Below are 24961 nucleotides of genomic sequence, written 5' to 3'. Positions count from 1 at the left end.
GTCTACAGTAGTGTACAGTAATGCTCCAGGCTTTCATATTGACTCACCCAGAGCAACTTACAGTCCTGTAAGCTTTGTTCATGGTAAGTGCCCTATATAGTTGTACCAGTTATCTTTTATATCGTATTTTTACCATACTTTTTCTGTACTTAGCTATGTTTAAACATACAAATATTTACCATTGTGTTAATCATTGCCTATGGTATTCAGTACAGAAACATGCTGTACAGGTTTGTAGTCTAAGAGCAATAAGCTGTGCCATGTAGCCCAGGTGTGTAGTAGGTTGCACCATCTAGGTCTGTGTGAATACACTCTAGGATTTCACACCATGATGCATTTTTCAGAATGCATCCCTGTGGTTTAGCAACACGTGACTGTGTAGTAAACCTGAAGTCTTTAGCGACTTCCTTCATTTAGGTTATTGTTACTTCTAGCTGCAAAATGTTTGTCTTGAAGTCATTTGTCTTTAGTTTGGCTAAAATGTGACTTTTTTTCCCTAAACATTAAGAACTTAGCATTGACTTTTTAATTTACACTGACAAAAATATTTGGTTTAGGATAGCTTTTTTTGAGTTTCAGTTTTATAAAGTTAACTATACAAAAGGAAAAAACATAATAAAATCTGTGGCTTTTTTTTGTTTTGTCTTTTGAGACAGTTTTGCTGTTGTCACCCAGGCTGAAGTGCAATGGCGCGGTCTCGGCTTATTGCAACCTCCACCTCCCAGCTTCAAGCGATTCTCCTGCCTCACCCTCCCAAAGTAGCTGAGATTACAGGCACCCACTACACCTAGCTTATTTTTTTGTATTTTTAGTTGAGATGGGGTTTCACCATGTTGGCCAGGCTGGTCTTGAACTCCTGATCTTAGGTGATGCACCCACCTCAGCCTCCCACAGTGCTGGGATTACAGGAGTGAGCCACCACGCCTGGCCTAAAGTGAATGCATTATTAAGAATGTCTGGGGGGGATCTGGAATCTGTTAACTGCCTATCTGAAGTGGCATTCTAATTTTAGTTTTTGTGTTTACTTTAGGACTATCGGACAAAACCTTTCTGCTGCAGCGCTTGTCCATTTTCCTCAAAATTCTTCTCTGCCTACAAAAGTCATTTCCGAAATGTCCATAGTGAAGACTTTGAAAATAGGATTCTCCTTAATTGCCCCTACTGTACCTTCAATGCAGACAAAAAGACTTTGGAAACACACATTAAAATATTCCATGCTCCAAACGCCAGCGCACCAAGTAGCAGCCTCAGCACTTTCAAAGATAAAAACAAAAATGATGGCCTTAAACCTAAGCAGGCTGACAGTGTAGAGCAAGCTGTTTATTACTGTAAGAAGTGCACTTACCGAGATCCTCTTTACGAAATAGTTAGGAAGCACATTTACAGGGAACATTTTCAGCATGTGGCAGCACCTTACATAGCAAAGGCAGGAGAAAAATCACTCAATGGGGCAGTCCCCTTAGGCTCAAATGCCCGAGAAGAGAGTAGTATTCACTGCAAGCGATGCCTTTTCATGCCAAAGTCCTATGAAGCTTTGGTACAGCATGTCATTGAAGACCATGAACGTATAGGCTATCAGGTCACTGCCATGATTGGGCACACAAATGTAGTGGTTCCCCGATCCAAACCCTTGATGCTAATTGCTCCCAAACCTCAAGACAAGAAGAGCATGGGACTTCCACCAAGAATCGGTTCCCTTGCTTCTGGAAATGTCCGGTCTTTACCATCACAGCAGATGGTGAATAGACTCTCAATACCAAAGCCTAACTTAAATTCTACAGGAGTCAACATGATGTCCAGTGTTCACCTGCAGCAGAACAACTATGGAGTCAAATCTGTAGGCCAGGGTTACAGTGTTGGTCAGTCAATGAGACTGGGTCTAGGTGGCAATGCACCAGTTTCTATTCCTCAACAATCTCAGTCTGTAAAGCAGTTACTTCCAAGTGGAAATGGAAGGTCTTATGGGCTTGGGTCAGAGCAGAGGTCCCAGGCACCAGCAAGATACTCACTGCAGTCTGCTAATGCCTCTTCTCTCTCATCGGGCCAGTTAAAGTCTCCTTCCCTCTCCCAGTCACAGGCATCCAGAGTGTTAGGTCAGTCCAGTTCCAAACCTGCTGCAGCTGCCACAGGCCCTCCCCCAGGTAACACTTCCTCAACTCAAAAGTGGAAAATATGTACAATCTGTAATGAGCTTTTTCCTGAAAATGTCTATAGTGTGCACTTCGAAAAAGAACATAAAGCTGAGAAAGTCCCAGCAGTAGCCAACTACATTATGAAGATACACAATTTTACTAGCAAATGCCTCTACTGTAATCGCTATTTGCCCACAGATACTCTCCTCAACCATATGTTAATTCATGGTCTGTCTTGTCCATATTGCCGTTCAACTTTCAATGATGTGGAGAAGATGGCCGCGCACATGCGGATGGTTCACATTGATGAAGAGATGGGACCTAAAACAGATTCTACTTTGAGCTTTGATTTGACATTGCAGCAGGGTAGTCACACTAACATCCATCTCCTGGTGACCACATACAATCTGAGGGATGCCCCAGCTGAATCTGTTGCTTACCATGCCCAAAATAACCCTCCGGTTCCTCCAAAGCCACAGCCAAAAGTTCAGGAAAAGGCAGATATCCCTGTTAAAAGTTCACCTCAAGCTGCAGTGCCCTATAAAAAAGATGTTGGGAAAACCCTTTGTCCTCTTTGCTTTTCAATCCTAAAAGGACCCATATCTGATGCACTTGCACATCACTTACGAGAGAGGCACCAGGTTATTCAGACGGTTCATCCAGTTGAGAAAAAGCTCACCTACAAGTGTATCCATTGCCTTGGTGTGTATACCAGCAACATGACCGCCTCGACTATCACTCTGCATCTAGTTCACTGCAGGGGTGTTGGAAAGACCCAAAATGGCCAGGATAAGACAAATGCACCCTCTCGGCTTAATCAGTCTCCAAGCCTGGCACCTGTGAAGCGCACTTATGAGCAAATGGAATTTCCCTTACTGAAAAAACGAAAATTAGATGATGATAGTGATTCACCCAGCTTCTTTGAAGAGAAGCCTGAAGAGCCTGTTGTTTTAGCTTTAGACCCCAAGGGTCATGAAGATGATTCCTATGAAGCCAGGAAAAGCTTTCTAACAAAGTATTTCAACAAACAGCCCTATCCCACCAGGAGAGAAATTGAGAAGCTAGCAGCCAGTTTATGGTTATGGAAGAGTGACATTGCTTCCCATTTTAGTAACAAAAGGAAGAAATGTGTCCGTGATTGTGAAAAGTACAAGCCTGGCGTGTTGCTGGGGTTTAACATGAAAGAATTAAATAAAGTCAAGCATGAGATGGATTTTGATGCTGAGTGGCTATTTGAAAATCATGATGAGAAGGATTCCAGAGTCAATGCTAGTAAGACTGCTGACAAAAAGCTTAACCTTGGGAAAGAAGATGACAGTTCCTCAGACAGTTTTGAAAATTTGGAAGAAGAATCCAATGAAAGTGGTAGCCCTTTTGACCCTGTTTTTGAAGTTGAGCCTAAAATCTCTAACAGTAACCCAGAGGAACATGTACTGAAGGTAATTCCTGAGGATGCTTTAGAATCTGAGGAGAAGCTAGACCAAAAAGAGGAGGATGGTTCAAAATACGAAACTATTCATTTGACTGAGGAACCAACCAAACTAATGCACAATGCTTCTGATAGTGAGGTTGACCAAGACGATGTTGTTGAGTGGAAAGACGGAGCTTCTCCATCTGAGAGTGGGCCTGGATCCCAACAAGTGTCAGACTTTGAGGACAATACCTGTGAAATGAAACCAGGAACCTGGTCTGATGAGTCTTCCCAAAGTGAAGATGCAAGGAGCAGTAAGCCAGCTGCCAAAAAAAAGGCTACCATGCAAGGTGACAGAGAGCAGTTGAAATGGAAGAATAGTTCCTATGGAAAAGTTGAAGGATTTTGGTCTAAGGACCAGTCACAGTGGAAGAATGCAGCTGAGAATGATGAGCGCTTATCTAACCCCCAGATTGAGTGGCAGAATAGCACAATTGACAGTGAGGATGGGGAACAGTTTGACAACATGACTGACGGAGTAGCTGAGCCCATGCATGGCAGCTTAGCCGGAGTTAAACTGAGCAGCCAACAGGCCTAAGTGCCAGGTTCCTTGGCGTTGGTGACATGCTGCAGCCTGGAACTCTGATCTCCATTCAGTGTGACTGCAAAGCTGTCTTCTCACTGGTACTGCCTTGTGAGTACTGGTTGGACCGGGGGGCATGTGGCCGCTGCAGTTCCAGTGGTTATTTCTAAGTCTATGACACGACAGGCTGATCTTGCTTCAGAACCTTCTCTGACAGACACGGTAACTAAATGTGAAAAACCAATAAGCTGGTGGCTCATGAATACATACGAGGAAAAGCAGAGGTTTATTTTATCTGCCTTTTCAACATTTCTTTCCCTCTGTGAAATGATTGGTCAGATGTCTTTGAGAAGCGTTAACCTAATTCACATGGTAGTGTAGGGCCAACATACAAGCTACCAGTCTAATGTGTATAGTAGACTTTGGGAAAAGCGATTTTTTTTCATGTATTCATTCTGAATAGTTGAAATGTATATTTGTACAGTCTTTTAGACCTATTCAAGTGATGCTCATGATACTGTTATTGTGTGCCCATTATAGATTTCTTTTTTTAGTGTTGCCCTTGCTGTGTAATAAACGCTATATCTAGTTTACCTAGCAAAAGCTCAAAACTGCGCTAGTATGGACTTTTGGACAGACTTAGTTTTTGCACATAACCTTGTACAATCTTGCAACAGAGGCCAGCCACGTAAGATATATATCTGGACTCTCTTGTATTATAGGATTTTTCTTGTTCTGAATATCCTTGACATTACAGCTGTCAAAAACAAAAACTGGTATTTCAGATCTGTTTTCTGAAATCTTTTAAGCTAAAATCACATGCAAGAATTGACTTTGCAGCTACTAATTTTGACACCTTTTAGATCTGTATAAAAGTGTGTTGTGTTGAAGCAGCAAACCAATGAGTGCTGCATTTTGGATATTTAGTTTTATCTTTAGTTCAACACCATCATGGTGCATTCATTTATACCATCTAATATATGACACACTGTTGTAGTATGTATAATTTTGTGATCTTTATTTCCCTTTGTATTCATTTTAAGCATCTAAATAAATTGCTGTATTGTGCTTAATGTAAATATTTGCTTTATTACCCATGACAGTCCTGTGTGTCCATTATATCTTTTGCCATTTAATGCCATAACTCTTTCATCAGAGATGGCAGCCACAGTCACAGAGGAAACTTGTGGAAAACCCAAGATCTGTCGTCTGCATAAAGAATGCTTTCTCTTGAGGCACCTGGTACAAAATCTGTTTTGCGTTTTTTTTTGTTTTGTTTTGTTTTGTTTTGTTTTTCTCTTTTAACTGAAAAATAGACACCCTGGAGTTTTTCAGTTCACCTTTTGTTAAGGAGCAGAGCCTGGATATATATGTAAATGTCTCAGTGATTTAAAAAAAAAAACAAATGTAAACATGGATTGGCATTAATTTGCAAGCAGAATCTTAATAGCCTGATGGGTTGTTTGTTTGTTTTTTTTCCTTGTAGATGAAGTTCAGTGTTCGTTTTCACCTCACACTGGGAACAGTTGTAGTGCAGGCAGCTCTGCCTCTGTACCACTCTTGGCCATCTTGCTATTAAGGGAAAGGCTTTGAAGAGCACACACTTACAGGGCTGTAAAGATGGAAGGAGCTGGTATTTTTACCATGCGTAGATTCCCAAGAGCAACTTGTACTAAAAAGCAGAAGGTTACAAGGAAGCAGAATTAGGCCAGCATTTCCAGCAATGAAAACGATGGGATGCTGCAGTCCATGAGGAGGCTGGTCAGTCACCTGTCAAGGATACTGGTGTAAAGAAGTCTGAAGTGGCTGATGTCCATAACTTCTGAGTCCCTTTCCAAAAGACTCTTGTTAATGCTGTTACCAGAGAGTAGAGATTTGACCAGCCTCTCCCTAAAATGTTAAGCTTCTCAACAACAGTACAGGAACAAGTGCAAGAATAGATTAGAACCTTTAAGGAATTTGGGGCTGGAACGGAGCTACGTTACATCTGTTGTTATACAGGTAGATTATAAATTCTACATGCGCCAGCCAAAACTTAGGACAGGATGTCCCCAAATTAAGATGCTGTAGATTACCAAATCAGAAATACCAGCTGGATTTAGGCCAGCTCACGTTTATTTGGAAGTTACCCTCCCTGGTTAACAGGCTTCTGAGTTGTACGTGGAGGACTAATGAGACTCGTACAAGACACCACAGGGCTTGGGGTCCAGGTCCCAGTTGGCTTTCGGAGTAGAGACAGATCAGTGTGTTTCCTCATTAAGGTGGTGGGAGTGTGCCTTTTGGCATTCAGAAAAGGGTTTAGCCACCCTAAGAGTTGGAAATAAAGATTCCCAACTGGAAATGTTGCAGAATCCCTAAAAGTGTCTCAATAAAAGCCATTTTAAAAGAATATTGTTGCTGCTGTTTGCTTTCCAAATAATGTGGAGATTGTTGGCTATGGCAACATGGCACCTCCTAATTACAGAATGCCTATAAATGTAGGCTGAACAATTCTAACATGAGAAAAGCTAAGTATCCTAGAGAAGTCTGGTGGTTTTTTGTTTTGTTTTGTTTTTTTGCAGGAGGGGGTGGGGCGTGTTTCTGGCCCTGCAAGTTTTCTTGTGGGAATGAGTTCCATAGTCAGACAAGCTAGGACTGTGGTTTCTCTCCCTGTTCATTCATCATAGAGCATTTTCTCATCCTATCTTTGGTTCTTCATCATTGTAGACTATAGGGAGAGAAGAACAGCTTTGTTCCCTCTTGAAATTCAAGCAGAGAGGGTATCTGCCTCTCATACTGCTCTAGAGTTTTATGTCAGTTTGATCCCAATGCCTGCCCCTTTGTAACGACATCCATTTCTGGCATGAACAAAATGAGTGCCAGATTTGAAAACTGGATATATTAAACACGGGAGTTTCCCATCTGAGATGCTTCACGCTAGAAACGATTAAACCTGCTCATTGCTAAATAAGTACTGCCATACAGACACGTAGTTTCTTTACTACTTAGACCTCAGACTAGCACTGAGGCCTTGAGATGAGGCTCAAGAATTATCTGTAGGTGGCTCGGGGTTTGGTTTTGTTTTGGTTTTGTTTTGAGATGGAGTCTTGCTCTGTTGCCCAGGCTGGAGTGCAGTGGCACCATCTCAGCTCACTGTAACCTCCGCCTCCTGGGTTCAAGCGATTCTCCTGCCTCAGCCTCCCGAGTAGCTGGGACTACAGGCACTTGCCACCCTGCCTGGCTAATTTTTTGTGTGTGTATTTTTAGTAAAGACGGGGTTTCAACATGTTAGCCAGAATGGTCTCCATCTCCTGACCTCGTGATCCGCCCACCTCAGCCTTCCAAAGTGCTGGGATTACAGGCGTGAACCACCACGCCTGTCCATCTCTAGGTGGTACTATGCCACTAGCATTTGAGAACCATTTAGCTTGAGTGATGGAAATTTTCTTTCCCTAATGAAATTAAGTAGAACATGTTGAATACATGGATTTTGCAGAGTATCAGGCAGTTTTTCTTTTTTTCCTGCCTGTTGTGACCCTTCTAACCCCCCTGCTGAGCAATAATTAGGTGCCAGTTGAGGCATGTTTCACCAAAATGTCATGGAAGAACATCTCAAAAGCTTCTGGAAGACTAGAAATGAAGAGGCCGCTCCCATCATTAGGAAATGGCATTCCAGCATACCAATTATCAGTGGGTCACCAGGAGGTAATCTAGAAAAATAACAGCTGATAGAAACTTGACAGGCAGGTTTGAAACAAAGGCATTTCTCCCAGCTACTGGAAAGTTGGCTTGAAAACTTGACCAAAGGAAGGGGTCCCCATTTGCTAATTCTTTGCATCCTGCTTCCCACCAACTTGTTATCACTTTAGTAACAGACTACTCACTGTAACCTGAATGCAGTGGAGCTACAATATAGGTGGGGTTGTGCTTTAAAGTCAGCATGTAAGAGTTGCAATATAGTCAAAATCACCCCCTGAAAATTCTTAAGTCATGATTTCAAAGTGTTCCAACCAAGAGGAGGGGACGTGGGAAGGAAGGTCCCTAGTCATTTCCAGGACAAATCTTCCACGCTATTTAATGAGTTTGGTTGCATGTGTGTGTTTTCAGCATACGGCGTCAATGCATCTGTGATGCAAACCCCTTCCCCATCTAGGACACCACCTAGCCTTAAGGCGTAAGACCATTTAAACCTGAACTGGTTTTTGCAATTAAAAATCATTTTAGCCGGGCACGGTGGCTCACGCCTGTAATCCCAGCACTTTGGGAGGCTGAGGCGGGTGGATCACCTGAGGTCAGGAGTTTGAGACCAGCCTGGCTAACATGGTGAAACCCTGTCTCTATTAAAAATACAAAAATTAGCCGGGTGTGGTGGCAGGTGCCTGTAATCCCAGCTACTCAGGAGGCTGAGGCAGGAGAATCACTTGAATCTAGGAGGCAGAGGTTGCAGTGAGCCAAGATAGCACCATTGCACTCCAGCCTGGATGACGAGTGAAACTCCGTCTTAAAGAAAAGAAGGCCGGGCGCGGTGGCTCAAGCCTGTAATCCCAGCACTTTGGGAGGCCGAGATGGGTGGATCACGAGGTCAGGAGATCGAGACCATCCTGGCTAACACGGTGAAACCCCGTCTCTACTAAAAATACAAAAAAACTAGCCAGGCGAGGTGGCGGGCGCCTGTAGTCCCAGCTACTCGGGAGGCTGAGGCAGGAGAATGGCGTGAACCCGGGAGGCGGAGCTTGCAGTGAGCTGAGATCCGGCCACTGCACTCCAGCCCGGGCGGCAGAGCGAGACTCTGTCTCAAATAAAAATAAAGAAAGAAAGAAAAGAAAGAATCCTTATTTTGTGTGTGTACCTTTAATAGTGTCTTACTACTACAAGTGAAGCAAAATGGATACTCTTAATATGCAGACAAGGCACCTTTTAGGAACCATAAAGCAGTAGAAGTAAAAGGGCTTTTCCAATATACTTGATGTGAGTGCTGTACTGGCTGCCATCCTAGACTGCAGTGGGACGTGACAGCTGTGTATATGAAGTAGCCATCTGCAAGTCTAGGAATCAAAAGTAGAGATCCCGCCTTGAAGACACAGGAAGAGACAGTGGCATGACTTACCCGATGCCACTCCGTCTGCCAGCAAAGCTGGATCAGCATCCCCTGGGGAAGCTCAGCTAGAACCCTCTTCCCCAAGGAGAGGCCTCTGGATAAGGGGCTTCTCTACACCCTACAAGGACAATGTTCCTAAAAACACCTGAAGCTCAGGCATCATGAATATGCAGCTACCCAACGGGTATTTTCAGAATGGATATGTAGTTCCTGGGACTAATTGTAGAGTGCTGGATTCCAAGGTATTCTCAAAACAGTCCAACCCCAATCCTTCCGCACTCCTCCAAAAACGCCCAAACCCTGTAAAGGGTGTAGGAACCCCAGGTTTCAGGTGCTGACATGAAGGTGCAGAGAAGCTAACTTGTCCTGACATCTCAGCTGGCAAAGGGGAAGCTGCTGACTAGGACATGGGATATCTGAGTCCCCAGCCACTGGTATTTCTGGCCACATCATGCCCCCGGGCCTAGGATAGAGATTGGCCTCGGAAGCAAGGTGGCTGCTGCTATGAATGAAAAGATGTGTGAGCCCCACCCTCACGGTGTTCAGTCCCTGGCTTAGCGTTCCCCAAACTCACACTCCACCACCATTGTCAGTTTTGCCACATCTGCCTCACAATTGCTTTATGTTCCTAGTATGTCTCAACTCCTGCCACTTTTTTGGGGGGACAGGGTCTCCTTTGTCACACAGGCTCGAGTGCAGTGGCATGATTACAGCTCTGCAGCCTCAACCTGCTGGGCTCAGGTAATCCTCCCGCCTCAGTCTCCCGACTACTAGGATTACAGGTGTGAGCCACCATGCCTCGCCCTCACTCCCCCTTTTAAAGGAAAACGATGTCACCAAAAAGCAAAATCAGCATAATCTGCCACAAATTCAGATGACCATAAAAGTGACTATTAGGGCCGGGCGCGGTGGCTCAAGCCTGTAATCCCAGCACTTTGGGAGGCCGAGACAGGCGGATCACGAGGTCAGGAGATCGAGACCATCCTGGCTAACATGGTGAAACCCCGTCTCTACTAAAAAAATACAAAAAACTAGCCGGGTGCGGTGGCGGGCGCCTGTAGTCCCAGCTTCCCCGAGGCTGAGGCAGGAGAACGGCGTAAACCCGGGAGGCGGAGCTTGCAGTGAGCTGAGATCTGGCCACTGCACTCCAGCCTGGGCAACAGAGCGAGACTCCGTCTCAAAAAAAAAAAAGTGACTATGGGCGCGGTGGCTCAAGCCTGTAATCCCAGCACTTTGGGTGGCCGAGACGGGCGGATCACGAGGTCAGGAGATCGAGACCATCCTGGCTAACACGGTGAAACCCCGTCTCTACTAAAAATACAAAAAACTAGCCGGGCGAGGTGGCGGGCGCCTGTAGTCCCAGCTACTCGGGAGGCTGAGGCAGGAGAATGGCGTAAACCCGGGAGGCGGAGCTTGCAGTGAGCTGAGATCCGGCCACTGCACTCCAGCCGGGCGACAGAGCCAGACTCCGTCTCAACAAAAAAAAAAAAAAAAAAAAAAAAAAAAGTGACAAAGTAAATACAAGACAAACATTAGATTTTTGCCACCTGTTATCGCATGCTGAGGCTGAAAGCCTGAGACTTGCGCTATTAAAAAGGAAAATCAGGCCGGGCACCTAGCTCATGCCTGTAATCCCAGCACTTTGGGAGGTCGAGGCAGGTGGATCACCTGAGGTCAGGAGTTCGAGACCAGCCTGACCAACATGGAGAAACCCCGTATCTACTAAAAATTAGCCGAGCATGGTGGCACATGCCTGTAATCCCATCTACTCAGGAGGCTGAGGCAGGAGAATTGCTTGCACCCGGGAGGCAGAGGTTGTGGTGAGCCAAGATCACGTCATTGCACTCCAGCCTGGACAACAAGAGCGAAATTCCATCTCAAAAAAAAAAAAAAAGGAAAATCAGAACAGGGTCACAGATCCATGAGCACCAAAATGAGCCTCAGCCCAGACCTGCCTTATCCCAGGATGACTCTGCTAGAGAGCGCTGAGCTAGGGGCTGAGAGACGGGCTCCAAGCCCACCCTGGCCTCTGCTTCCTTTAGCAGTGATTTACCCAACCTCAGGCCCTTTTATATTAATTAGGATTCTCACTGGCAGGTAACAGGAAATCCAACTCAGACTGGGCTTAATAAAGGTGACAAGGAGGCAACTGGCTGTGTCTGGGGAGGGCAAGCTGCTCAGGGACATCAGCAAGGGTTCAGGTTTTCTGTCTCCATCCTGCCACCCACAGGGACACTTCCTCCTAGGCAGGCACCCCGGTATTCATAGGGTGCCTCCCACTTACCTAACCTGAGAGGTTGCCCTTCATTCAGTATTGAGCAAGAATCCTGAATTCTGAGCCAACTGGACCATTCCAGAACGTCTGACTAAGCTGATGGGCTTAGTCCAAAGCTACCTGGTCAGTCACTGAGCTAGCATCACCCTGGTTGGCTTAGTCCAGTCAGGACCCATCTCTGGAGCTCAGGTGAAACCAGTTCAAACCCAATTCCGTGCTACACTCAGAAGGTGCAGAGGGATGCTGAGGACCCAGCACTTCAAAGGAAGCCTTGTGCCATATGAAAACCAGATAAAAGGTGCAGTTGCTCCAACTCAGAAGACAAAGCAAATCCTGAAAAGTCTCTTAACTGGTATTATTTGGAAGCAGTGATTCCCAGCCCTGGCTACATACTGAAATCACCTGGGGAGCCTTAAAGACAGGCGATGCTAAGGTTCCCCCTCCCCTGCTTGGAGATTCTGATGTAATTGGTTTGAGGTGTGACCCAGCTGATTCCCAGACAGAACTGATGGTTTAAAGAGATGCGCAGTGAACGTGGGCTACAAGCTGGAGTCTTTCCCTGAATAGCATATCTGCTCCAGGCAGTTTCCTTTGAGACCATTTATTCTCTTTCCCCGCCATTCAAAAACACCTGCCAGCAGCCTAAGAAGAAACTGTACACTCAGAGATGCAACCTGACTCGCCCCAATATCTCCTCGATTCATCACGGCAACAAAGAGACCATGGCCTAAGCTGGAATCCTTACCTTCTGGGTGGAGTCCCCACTGCAGCAGCACTAGGCTTGAGGATGCCAACAGAAGACCCACTCCTCCAAGTCTCCTCCCTTTCATTCACCTCGGCCTGGCTCCTCTGGATGAAACTCTGCCCGTTACGTCTACAACGGAGCATCTCCATGGAATGCCCAGTGAGAAACCCCTCCTCATTGAAGAGGCTGGCCTCGGGCACTCAGGCTTCACTGGTTTGGTTTTTCAGGGGAACCATATGTTCATTCTGACCAAATGTGATGCATATGTCCCCTGCAGTCCTCCCTTTAACTAATTCTCCAAATCCAGCATCATGAGCAGTCCTTAAAGCACTCTGCCAGAAGGCCCGGCAAAGACTGCAGAGGCCAGCCTCAGACCTGCTGTCCTCCACTCCCTCCTACTGCTGCAAGCCTGAAATGCATCAAGCTGATGATCACCTGTAAGAATTTCCAGGCTTTTGAATCCACAGCGAGCCCAGGGAACTCAGAGGCGATTCTGTGACAGCTGCTTGAAATTAGAACTACTCTGAACCCCTTCCAAAGATGTTTGCACTCTTGACCATAATGCAAAGTGGGATTTAGTGGGATTTTGCTTTAAGATGGAGAGGAAGATTCCTGGACACCTGTAGCTGCCTGGGACAACTAAACATCTCCAGGGAGTTAGTAAACCCTATAAGCAGACATTGTGGGGTAACTTCTAACCTTCTCAAGAACTCCCCTTTTTACCCCAAGAAGGAGAGTTTTTGTCATGAGTAGGTGTTGGATTTTGTCAAATGCTTATTTTCTGCATCTATTGAGATGATCGTGTGGTTTTTGTCCTTTATTAATACGGTGTGGTACACTGATTTTCAGATGTTAAACCAACCTTGCATTCCCGGAAGAAATCCTGCTTGGTTATGGCATATAATCCTTTTTGATATGTTGCTGGAATCTGTTTCCTGATATTTTCTTGATTTTGCATTTGTATTCATGAGGAATATTGGTGTAGCTTTCTTACAATGTCTGACCTGGTATCAGTCACCTCCCAAAAGAGAGCCCTGGACAGCACACACTTCTCTAGTGGGACCCCATGCCTCATCCTCAGGGAGTTTGGAATTGGGGTACAGAGGTGCTAGCTAGACTGCCAATTGCTTGAACTGCAGTGACCATCCAGCTGCCATCCTCTACCACATGAAGCTGAGACCAAGATGCATTTCTTCACACACTCCATATACTTGGAATAAATTTCCCGTTGTCTGAGTCTCTGCTTTTATGGATCTCAAATGCAAATGCCCACAGGGGCTAGGCAGGTGAAATAAATTAGTGAAATAATTTGGGTATAAGAAAAGCCTGGAGGGCAGGACCCCCCAAAGCAACTTGACTTTATTTAGCTCATTGTTTTAAATTAGAATATCTGGCACTAAAAACAGTGCGCTCACATTCTTAAGGCAACAAGCAAACAGGAAATTCAGTTATTTATATGCATTCTCCTAATTTTTAATTGGTGGCAACTGATTTTAACCATTTTTTGAATAGGCAAACATCAAAATATCAAAATTTTTAAAGTACAGTGAAAAGGATACCTCTCACCCCAGATATCCACCATTCTCAAATCTGTGTTTATCCTTCCAGAGAATGGTAATGCCTTTTTCACATAGATAATAGCATACCACGTACATTTTTCTGCATTTGGCTTTCATATCTTGGCGAGGTTTCCATACCAATTCATAAAGAACCCTTAATCCATTTTTACAACATTATAGTGTTCCATCATATGGTTGGGCTATAAAGGAATAAAACCCAGATCAATAAACACTTGGGTTCTTTCTAATCTTTTGCTATCTCACTGTGCAGTGACTAACCTTGTACATTTATCTTTTATTTCTTGTGTGTGTAAACTGGATTCCTAGGGTGGAATTACTGGGTCTGAGGACATTCCCCCTCCCCACACCCTTTTTCTTTTAAAGAGATGGGGTTTTGCTTTGTCATCCAGGCTGGAGTGCAGTGGCATGATCACGGCTCACTGCAGCCTCAACCTCCCGGGCTCAAGCGATACTCCTGCTTCAGCCTACTGAGTAACTAGAACCATTTCTAATTTTGATAGGCATGCCAATTGCCCCCCATGAGAATGGTGTCCAACCATCAATGTATAAGAATACGTTTCTTCAAAATGTCACCAACAAGACCAGGCACAGTGGCTCATGCCTGTAATCCCAGCACTTTAGGAGGCTGAGGCAGGCGGATCACTTGAGGCCAGGAGTTTGAGACCAGCTGGCCAACATGGCAAAACCCTATCTTACTAAAAACACAAAAATTAGCTGGGCATGGTGGTACACACCTTTAATCCCAGCTACTTGGGTGCCTGAATTGGGAGGATCGCTTGAGCCCAGGAGGCAAAGGTTGCAGTGAACCGAGATCACACCACTGCACTCCAGCCTGGGCAACAGAGCAGATACTGTCTCAAAAAAACAAAAACAAAACAAAACAGAATCAATAGTGTCATCAAAAATTTTAATCCTTGCCAACCTGAAATGTGAAAAATCTCAGGGTATTTTTCCATACTTATTGGCATACATTAAGGTTGAGTATCTCCATGTTTTGCATTTTCCGTGAAACTCCTGTTTATAGCCTTTGCCTGTTTTGCCACCGTTTCCGTTTTTTCTAGGTGACATTTATTATGGAGATTATCCCTTTGTAGCATGAGATGCAAATATATTTTCCCAATTTGTCATCTATCTTTTGAATTTGCTTCGGATTTTGTTGTTTTGGGATGTTTTGGTTGAGTTTTCTGTTGGTTTTGCCATGCAGAGGTTTAAAATTTATATATATCTATATCTATATAGATATATATATATAAATCAAATTGACCTCTTTTTTTTTTTTTTTTTTTTTTTTTTTTTTTTTTTTTTTTGAGACGGAGTCTTGCTCTGCGCCCAGGCTGGAGTGCAGTGGCCGGATCTCAGCTCACTGCAAGCTCCGCCTCCCGGGTTTACGCCATTCTCCTGTCTCAGCCTCCTGAGTAGCTGGGACTACAGGCGCCCGCCTCGTCGCCCAGCTAGTTTTTTGTATTTTTTAGTAGAGACGGGGTTTCACCGTATTAGCCAGGATGGTCTCGATCTCCTGACCTCGTGATCCGCCCGTCTCGGCCTCCCAAAGTGCTGGGATTACAGGCTTGAGCCACCGCGCCCGGCCAAATTGACCTCTTTTATGGCTTCTTGATTTTGTACACTTCTCCAATGTGTTTACCTATTTCTTCAATAGATTCGTTTTATTTTACTTTTAAAGTAAACACTTTGTCACCCAGGCTGGAGTGCAGTGGCTGCACAATCTCAGCTCACTGCAGCCTCAACTTCTCTGGCTTGAGCAATCTTTCCGCCTCCCACCAAGTAGCTGGGTCTACAGGCAAGCACCACCATGCCTGGCTAATTTTTGTACTTTTTACAGAGAAGAGGTTTTGCTATGTTGCCCATGCTGGTCTTGAACTCCTGAGCTCAACCGATCCACCCACCTTGGCCTCCCAAAGTGGTAGGATTCATGTGTGAGCCACTGCACCCGGCCAATAGATTCATTTTATACATCAAACTCCTAATTGATTTGCAATTTTGGAATTGTTCCAGGTGTGCTGAGTGAGGTACGGAGGCTCTATTTTTTCAGGTTACCCAATTGTCACAACATGAAAACATCGTAAAACAATTCAGGGCAAACCACACATTTCTGCCAATCAGATGCAACCCCATGGGCTGCTGTCTTGAAACCTCTTGCTTTGGTGAGCACGAAGTTCACATCCGCTGGCAAAGTGGGAAAGGGGGTTGACCGAAGAGCCTTGCTCTTGGGAAAAAATCTGCAGTGACCTTTCTACTGGTGTCCCTGTCCAACATCGGCCACAAAAGAAAAAGACCGGCAGGGCTCGGTGGCTCACGACTGTAATCTCAATACTCTGGGTGGCCAAGGTAGGAGGATCACTTGAGCCCAGGAGGTTGAGACCAGCCTGGACAATATAGCAAGACCCCATCTCTGTTTCAAAAAGAAAAAAAAGATCAGATCACCCTTTCCTAGGCTGCAGTTATCCTTACCAAGGGGTTAGAGGCCATCAATAGTCAGCAAGTGAGGACATCATTGACTGGACAATGGAAACGTCAGGCACTTTGCTTTAATGAGGATGCACACGAAGTCACCTGGCACAAGGACAGTGGAGCCGCTCAGAGGACTGAGGTTGGGGGTTCGTGGCAAGGCGCAGTGTCCCGGCCTTCCTTCCCAGGTGTCTCCAAGTGTCCCTTAAAGCTCATTGTTTGACAATGCAAATCCTAGGAACTTTGGAATGGCTACTTCCAGTTCATTTGTCACCTTTTCCCTATAGATTTCCCTGTGCAACCTCACCCCTCCTAACAGGACAGAGAGAGCAGCCTCTACTCTCCCATGACTTCTAACTCTGACATGTAAGGGCAGTTCCTGAGTCACTCACTGTTCAGGCCCTCGGATGCCGCTGGTCAACTGAAAAATGCAGCACAATCAACCCTTTCCCCATCGCAGCCGGGGCCCTGCAACAGCAGCCTCCCATTACTGAGAGCCCTTCACCAGTGTGCCCAGCACGCACACAGCTCACCTCGTGTCACCCTCACCACAACCTATCAGGCCAGAGCCATCCTCATGTCTTAACGCAGGGGCGGCTGGACTCAGAGCAAGCGAAAAGCCTGGCCCACACAGCTAAGAGGCGTGGGAGTGGACAGTGCCGCAAGGCAGGCTAACCTCAGGGCCATGCTCCTAGTGCAGAGCCTGTGGGTCTCTGCTTTAGGACACTCAACATTGCTATGGCTTAATCACATGGGATTTCCTTCCAACTCTCCCTGGCCCGTTTCAGGCGCTGGGAGGAGAAAGAAGCCTGGGAGTGCCCAACACTCAGCAGATACTCATCCTTCTGGAAATGAGTGTCCTCAACCGCTTGTCTAAAACATTAACATTAGCTTTCTCCTTTTTTTCTTTTTTTTTTTTTTTTTGAGACAGGGTCTCGCTCCATTGCCCAGGCTGGAGTGAAGTGGCACAACCTAGGCTTGCTGCAACCTCCACCTCCCAGGTTCAAGCGATTCTCATGCCTCAGCCTCCCGAGTAGCTGGGATTACAGGGGTACACCACAGCACCTGGCTAATTTTTGTGTTTTTAGTAGAGATGAGGTTTCACTATGTTGGCCAGGCTGGTCTCGAATTCCTGACCTCAAGTGATCTGCCCACCTCAGCCTCCCAAAGTGCTGGGATTACAGGCATGAGCCACCGCACCCGGCCAACTTTCCATCCAATGCATGCTCTCCCTGAGCACACTGGGGCATGCAGAGTGTCCAAGCTCCCTTCGCTAAAACCAGTCCCAGCCAATACAACACAGGCATGAGAATGAATGATCTACAGTAACACAGCAACAGGGACACCTCCCAAGGTAACATCAAGCCAATGATGCCAGAGACAAGAGATGACACAACATAGGTACACATCCCGTGTGTCCTCTCTATACAGCGCACAGAAACTAGAAACTCCAGCCCATACGGTTAGATGTCAGTATGCTGTCAGCCTGGGGTGGGGGTGGGCATGGGCATGGACCAGAAGGGGGCATGAGGGGCTACTGAGTGCTGATAATGTTGGTTGGTTGGTTTCTCAGTCTGGTGAGGCTTAAATAGATGCATTCAGTTTGTGAAAAATTTAGTGAACCACTTAGGCACCCCTTTCTGTAAAGTAAATTATACTTCAATAAAAGTTTCTGCCAACACAACATTTTGGGAGGCCAAAACGGGAGGGTCCCCTGAGCCCAGAAGTTCAACACCAGCCTGAACAATATAGGGAGATCCTGTCTCTACAAAAAATAAAACAAATGTGAAAAGTTGCCAGGCATGGTGGTGCACGTCTGTGGGTCCCAGCTACTTGGGAGGCTGAGGCAGGAGGATCACCTGAGACCAGGAGTTTGAGGTTTCAGGGAGCCGTGATCACACCACTGCACTCCAGCCTGGGTGACAGGAGTCTCATTAAAAAAAAAAAAATTGCAAAAGTTACCTCAATAAAAAAAATGCTGACCGGGCACGATGGCTCACACCTGTAATCCCAGCACCTTGGGAGGTCAAAGTAGGAAGATCACCTGAGGTCAGGAGTTCGAGACTAGCCTGGCCAACATGGCGAAACCCCGTCTCTACTAAAAATACAAAAATTAGCTGGGCGTGGTGGTGGGCTCCTGTAATCCCAGCTCCCTGGGAGGCTGAGGCAGGAAAATAGCTTGAACTCGAGAGGTGGAGGTTGCAGTGAGCTGAGATCGTGCCACTGCACTACAGCCTGAGTGACAGAGTGAGACTCCATCTCAAAAAAAAAGAAAAAGAAAAAAGAAAAATGCCGACTTTTCCAGAAACAAGGGGTCTACCTATATCTTTTAATTCCAAAAATTGTCCTAAACTATTTCCCTGCTTTTCTGTTTTTAATTAAAAACAAAAAATTTAGCCAAGGTCTCACTTGGTTACCCAGGCCAGAGTGTAGTGGCACAATCATGGCTCACTGCAGCCTCAACCTCCCAGGCTCAAGCAATCCTCCCGCCTCAGCCTCCCAAGTAGCTGGGACCACAGATGTGCACCAGCACACCCAACTAATTTTTGTATTTTTGATAGAGACATGGTCTATGTTGCCCGGGCTGGTCTCAAACTCCTGGGCTTAAGCGATCCGCCCACCTCAGCCTCCCAAAGTGCTGGGATCACAGGCATGAGCCGCTGCACCTGGCCTCTACTCTCTCTTGCCAGAGTCAACATTTTAGGCTTCCTTGAAAAATTTTTTGGGGGGTGGGGGACAGGGTCTTGCTCTGTTGCACATGCTAAGGTGCAGTAGAACAATCACGACTTACTGCAGTCTTGACCCCCTGTGCATAAGCGACCCTCATGCCTCAGCCTCCCAAGGTGCTGGGATTACAGGTATGAGTCACCTTGGTCACACAGATTATCTTGAAATTCTAATGCAGGTCTACAGTTCAGTCCTGTATGTGCATAGTGGACTTGGCTGTATGTATGTGTGTGCTCTTGGCTCTTCGAGGAATTCCAGAAATACTCATTGCAGGTTGAAGTCACCGTGAGAAATCTGGAGTGTTAGGACAATAGCAGGAAACTCATCTGCATGGGAAGAAATGCGGGTAAACAAGCCTTTGAAGACCCTGGGGGTCCTAATGACCTCTGCATTCTTGCTGGGAATCCAAAGGCCGGGACTATCCCCTCCCCTCAGCTGGAGCCTCATAAACAGATGCCCAGGGTCAGGCCCTCACAGGTGAGGCACAGGAGGAACCTTCTAGAAAACATTGCCCCGGTGAAAAGGAAACTATCACTCCCCATCATTCTCACACCAGACCAGGACTGAGCTCTCGACACCTTTATTGGAAGGATCCTCAAGGCTGTGGGCACCGAGGTCTAGAGGGAACACAACCAGCACCCATCCACCCATCCACCCACCACAGTGGCAGAGCGCACCCCGTGCAAAACCCCATCATGGAGAGGACCATGGAGCCCCTGCAAAGCCATCATGGAGAGAAGGAAAGTCCCCACTGTCCATCAGCCCTGCCAGGCCTGACCCCTCAACCCCTGTAGAACCCCAGGCAGGCTAACGTGCGAGGCACCACATGTGGGTTCCAACTGCTTCTCCAAACCCTGTAGTCTCACATGAGGCAGGGAGGAAATCTGAAAATGGCAGCAGCCTGGATGCGGAGGCTGCTGCCCGTGATCCCACCACTTTGGAAGGCCAAGGCGGGTGGATCACTTGAGCCCAGGAGTTTGAGATCAGCCTGGACAACATAGTGAGAGCCCATCTCGACATTTAAAAAAAACTTTTTAAAATATAAAATAAACAGCAATACAAAGAAAAAACCCCCCAAGCTGCAGCATGTACACAATGTCACTTTCCAGCATTCCTGATGGGAAGACCCCAAAGCTCACACAGGCCGAGGGCAGGTGCGGGGGTGGTGCTGTGGCCCCCTGGCGTCCGCAGGAAAATAGTCCTCCGTCCTATACAGTGTGGGCAGCTCATACGTCACGGGGACTGGTGCAGACGACTTCTGGAATGACAAGAAATTGTGCTCTATTGGCAATTTGGATCCACTTGTTCCATGACCCAGGAATTCCCCATCTACAAATTCATCCCGCAGGACTCACACATATGACCAAAGACTCTGAGCTCCTCTAACAGCACTGCCTATGACAGCCAAAGCTGGTCACCCAAAGGGACCAAGACATCCATGTCATGCCCTCTCCATAACGGAATACCCTGTAGGCATCAATAAGAGCCAGGCAGCCCAGGCGCAGTGGTTTATGACTGTAATCCCAGCACTTTGTGGGGGCCAAGGTGGGCGGATCACTTGAGGTCAGGAGTTTGAGGCCAGCCTGGCCAGCATAGTCAAAGCCTGTCTCTACTAAAAATACAGAAATTAGCCAGGCATGGTAGCGCACACCTGTAATCCCAGCTGCTTGGGAGGCAGAGGCAGGAGAATCACTTGAACCCGGGAGACGGAGGTTGCAGTGAGCCGAGATTGTGCCACTGCCCTCCACCTGGGCAACAAAGTAAGACAATGTCTCGGGAGAAAAAAAAAAAAGCCAGGCAGATCAATACGTTCTGGCAGAGAAGGACTAAGAAAGCAAGGTGAGAAGGGCAGACACGTGACAAAGGGACCTGTACCGACACGTGACAGCTCTGCAGGGCCATCCCAGAGCCTGGGTACAGTGGCTGTGGTTGGTGACATGTTTTTTTTTTTTATTTGAGACAGAGTCTTGCTGTGTCACCCAGCCTGGAGTACAGTGGTGCCATCTTGGCTCACTGCAACCTTCGCCTCCTGGGTTCAAGCGATTCTCCTGCCTCAGCCGCCCAAGTTAGCTGGGATTATAGGCGTGCGCCACCACGCCCGGCTTTTTTTAATTTTTTTTTATTTTTTTATTTTTTTATTTTTTAGTAGAGATGAGGTTTCGCCATGTTGGCCAGGCTAGTCTCAAATGCCTGGCCTCCAGTGACTCGCCCGCCTCAGTCTCCCAAAGTGCTAGGATGACAGGTGTGAGCCACCGCACCTGGCCAGGACTGATTTTTCTTCCACTGTGTACCCATCTGTGCTGCCTGGAGTTCCTGCCATATGCATATGCTACTCTTTCAAAAAACAAAACCATTTTAAGAAGTGCTTCCTCGTTTCTGGTGAGGATTTTTGTGGAGGGAGGCGGGGAAGGGGAGATTTCCCATTGAGCCGCTCACTGCGCGCTGGCTGGCGGGCTCCTGCAGTCTGCCGAGCGTCTCCAGAAAAAACCAGGTTACCAACAACCGCCCGGAATGACGGCTCTCAAACTTGGCCATGTGCTGGAATCTCCTGGGAGTTTTATGAAATACTGATGCCCAGGGCCCACACCAGGGAGTCGGAGGTCACTAGTCTGGGGCATGGCCTGGGTGTGGGACATTTCACAGTTCCCAGGTGATTCTCATGCAGAGTCCAGGCTGCAAGGACCGTGGCCTGCACCAGAGGAAGGAGAGGGCTCCTGGGCTGCTGTTCCTGGTTGGAGCTGGTGGAAATGAGCAAGGATGCAGGGCCAAGGGGGACAGAGGGAGGGGACCTTCTCACCACCCCCTGACCCTGTCCCCCAGCTCCCTGCACTGTCTCATCTCCTGGCTACCTCTGCCCACTCCGGCTGAGACCCAGTTCTGGCTACAGCTGAAAGCTGGGTGTCAGTGCAGGGATGTGGGCTCCAGACTGTGGCCAATGACAGCTCCCCAACTGCCAGACACCTCTGCAGGCCCCTTCCCGTGCTGCCTGCTTCCCTTCCCTCCCCTCCCTCTGCACTTGACACCATGACCCCAGTGCAGAGGGGGAGATCAAGGCTCAGGAGGTGCCCCGCCCAAAGTCACACATTCTCCAAGCATCTGTCCACCAGCAACTGACTTACAGGGCACCAGGCCAGCCCTGTCCTGTGCGCTGAGGAGACAGCCATGAACAAGACAACCGTCCCAGCCTTCATGGGGCATGGCACTCACTTAGTGGGGACACAAATGAACCAGGAGAAACAATGCCACCCTATGATGCGGGCTAATGGCAGGATGGGCACAAAGGCCTGGGGAACCCAGATGGGGCCTCAGCTCATCCTAGAGGGTTGGGGGAATTTTGGGGGCTGAGCTGTCTAGAACCTTCACAGCCTCAGCAGCAACTGGCCAGGAGTCAGGAGAAGTGGGGTATAGCGGTACCAAGGGCCAGTGTTCCAGGCCGAGGGAACAGCCTGCGCTGAGTGGCTGGGGTGTAGGACCACGGGGATCAGCACGTAGACAGGGAGGAAGCCAGAAAACGGGCCAGGGCCACCTGCGCTCGCTCTTGCAAGCCAAGCTATAACCTTGATCCCAGGAGCACTGGGGGCCTTTGAAGCTCATAAGTGGGAGGCTGTGTGTGTGATGAAGTCTGTGCTTCAGGAACAGCAGGAGAGAGAATACACTCTAGGGGCGAGAGTGGAGCCAGGAGGAGGCTGTTGCATGTGTCCCCCAAAAGTGAGAGTGGCCAGGTAATCACGTCTGGGCTCCAGGGCCTTGACTTCCCACCACACCACACCGAGCCTGTTGCAGAAGGGAGCCATCAAAGGATCTTACATAAGGTGCAACATGCTCTGACGTCTAGGGACCTCATCCCAGCCTGCGTCACCACCTCCACATCTGGAAAACCAGGACAAGTGATGCATCTTGGCCAAGGGTGAACCTCACACATGGCAAATGGAACGTTCTGCCCAGCCAATGCTCAGTCAGCCACTCTTGGCTCAGCCTGCTCAGGGATGACTCGGGAGATGAGGCCTATTCCAACCTGCTCCTCTTCTCCTAGCACGTTCCTGAGCTATCCCTGCCTCTGTGGGTCAGTGGACACATGTCCCCCTGATGGCACTGCAATCAGAACACAAACAGGAGCTGAGCCACAAGATACATCTCCAGCCAGAGGGCTGCAGCTGGTGGGTACCCACAGGTATGGGTACCCACAGGTGTGGGATTTCACCCTCTTTCTTTTTAAGGATGGCCTGAGAACTGGCTGTCATAGTATCTAGAAAATGCAACATTCAAGTGAATCATGGGAGTTCAAAGCCCACCCCTCTCATCCTGACACATGACTAGGAGCCAAAGAGTGTTCTGTGATCTGAAAATAAACGGCCCTTCTTCTCCTAGTCCTGAGGACCCAGGCAAGGGTCAGTGACCAGGCCAGGCCAGAGCCAGTGTCCAGCCCAGCCAGGCGGCCTCTCCTAGGCCAGCTGGGCCTCATCCCAAACCCCTGTTCCTTTTTGAAATGGTTCTATGAAGAGGGATGGAGTTTCTGTCTCCTCCCTCAAGGAGATGGATTCTAAAAATGGAGGAAAAATCAATATCATTATGAAGAAGCCAAGGAGAAGGAGTGGTGAGAGGCTGCTGGCAGCTCTAGATGTGATCATATCTTTAGACCTGGAGAGAACTAATGCAAGGAACTCCCAATAATCACATCTCTCCTGGTGACAGAGGGGAAAGGTCATCTCTGAATTTGGACAAGGGGGTCGCAGGGAGACAAGCTCTGTCGGTGTCTGGCCAAACGTCACAATGGATTACTGAACAGCTGCTTCCTGTGCACTCAGAAAGAAAGTCAATCACTAGGAGCCCCCAGGGGCTCCACGGAGAACAAGCATGCTTTCCCTTTTCAGGCGGGCCACTGGTCTAGAAGACCAGACAAAAGGCTGCAGAGGCTGGTGCCGCTCCACATCCACTCAGGCCCAAGCCTCACACCTTGGAGGACATGCTGGAGACACGTGGGTGAGTAACCCACAGCTCTTTGGAGAACAGGGCTGAAGTCAGCCAGGCAGGGGCAGAGGGGCATGAGCCAGGCAAGGGGCAGAGGGGCATGAGCCAGGAAGCTCAGGTGTTTCCTCTTCAGACCAAAACACAGTCTTGGAGAACGGTGGGTGTGGGTGGGCGCTGTATCAGCCTGTCTGTCCACTTCCCCTTGCGGTGCTAGCATCTTGATTTAATTTTGTTTTTGAGACAGAGCCTTGCTCTGTTACTCAGGCGGGAATGCAATGGTGCAATCTCGGCTTACTGAAGCCTCCGCCTCAGGGGGTTCAAGCGAGTCTCCTGCCTCAGCCTCCCGAGTAGCTGGGATTACTAAAGGCGCCCACCACCACATCCGGCTTATTTTTTTGTATTTTTGTAGAGACAGGGTTTCACCATGTTGGCCAGGCTGTTCTTGAACTCCTGACCTCAGGTGATCTATCCACCTCAGCCTCCCAAAGTATTGGGATTACAGGGGTGAGCCACCACGCCCGGCTGCATCTTGATTTTTCTAAGGGATCCCCTTGTGCCCAACTCCCCATCTAAGCAGATCCCCACCCCCTCCACAGCTCAGGTTGGGGCTAAGAGCAGGCCCAGCCCATGTGAGCAGCTCACCCTCCACCCACGGAGGTGAGTCCAGGAGTGAACATGTGACAGGGCCACTGCGATTCTTGCTACTGGGACAGGGATGCTCTCCCCAGAGGTTCCTGGGAGTTCAGGTGACGGGCCACTCCTGCCACCCCACCAGGGGCCCGCCTGAGAATGAAGCCCGTGCAGAGGGATGCAGAGTTGGAAGACGGGGCAAGACAGAGTCCTGCCAATATCACTTTGAGCACGTGAACCCTATTTTGCTGAAGACTGGAATTACCCTGGGGCTTTTCCTGTTCATGAGCCTCAAAATTCTCTTCTTCCTTTAAGCCAGGCTGACCAGGGTTGCTTGTAACTAAGAGTCCTGCCTGAAATAAATAAT

General features: G+C 47.8%; 2 protein-coding genes across 5 annotated transcripts in view; one reads left to right on the top strand and one right to left on the bottom strand.

Annotated features, from left to right (window-relative positions):
* ADNP (activity dependent neuroprotector homeobox) overlaps positions 1-6515 on the top strand; it is a 44307-nt gene extending 37792 nt beyond the window's left edge. For all 3 annotated transcript variants that reach the window (XM_030913893.1, XM_030913892.1, XM_030913894.1), the window contains one exon: positions 1031-6515. In XM_030913893.1, coding sequence (XP_030769753.1) covers positions 1031-4141 — 3111 coding nt within the window. In that variant the 3' untranslated portion in view covers positions 4142-6515. The remainder of the gene's footprint in view (positions 1-1030) is intronic.
* A 13045-nt stretch (positions 6516-19560) lies between these two features.
* BCAS4 (breast carcinoma amplified sequence 4) overlaps positions 19561-24961 on the bottom strand; it is an 85488-nt gene continuing 80087 nt past the window's right edge. For both annotated transcript variants that reach the window (XM_010363382.1, XM_010363383.1), the window contains one exon: positions 19561-20254. In XM_010363382.1, the coding sequence (XP_010361684.1) occupies positions 20132-20254 (123 nt within the window). In that variant the 3' untranslated portion in view covers positions 19561-20131. The remainder of the gene's footprint in view (positions 20255-24961) is intronic.

This window comes from Rhinopithecus roxellana, chromosome 13 (assembly GCF_007565055.1).
Source record: "Rhinopithecus roxellana isolate Shanxi Qingling chromosome 13, ASM756505v1, whole genome shotgun sequence".
Taxonomy (NCBI): domain Eukaryota; kingdom Metazoa; phylum Chordata; class Mammalia; order Primates; family Cercopithecidae; genus Rhinopithecus; species Rhinopithecus roxellana.
This window is presented reverse-complemented; position numbering and strand designations above follow the sequence as displayed.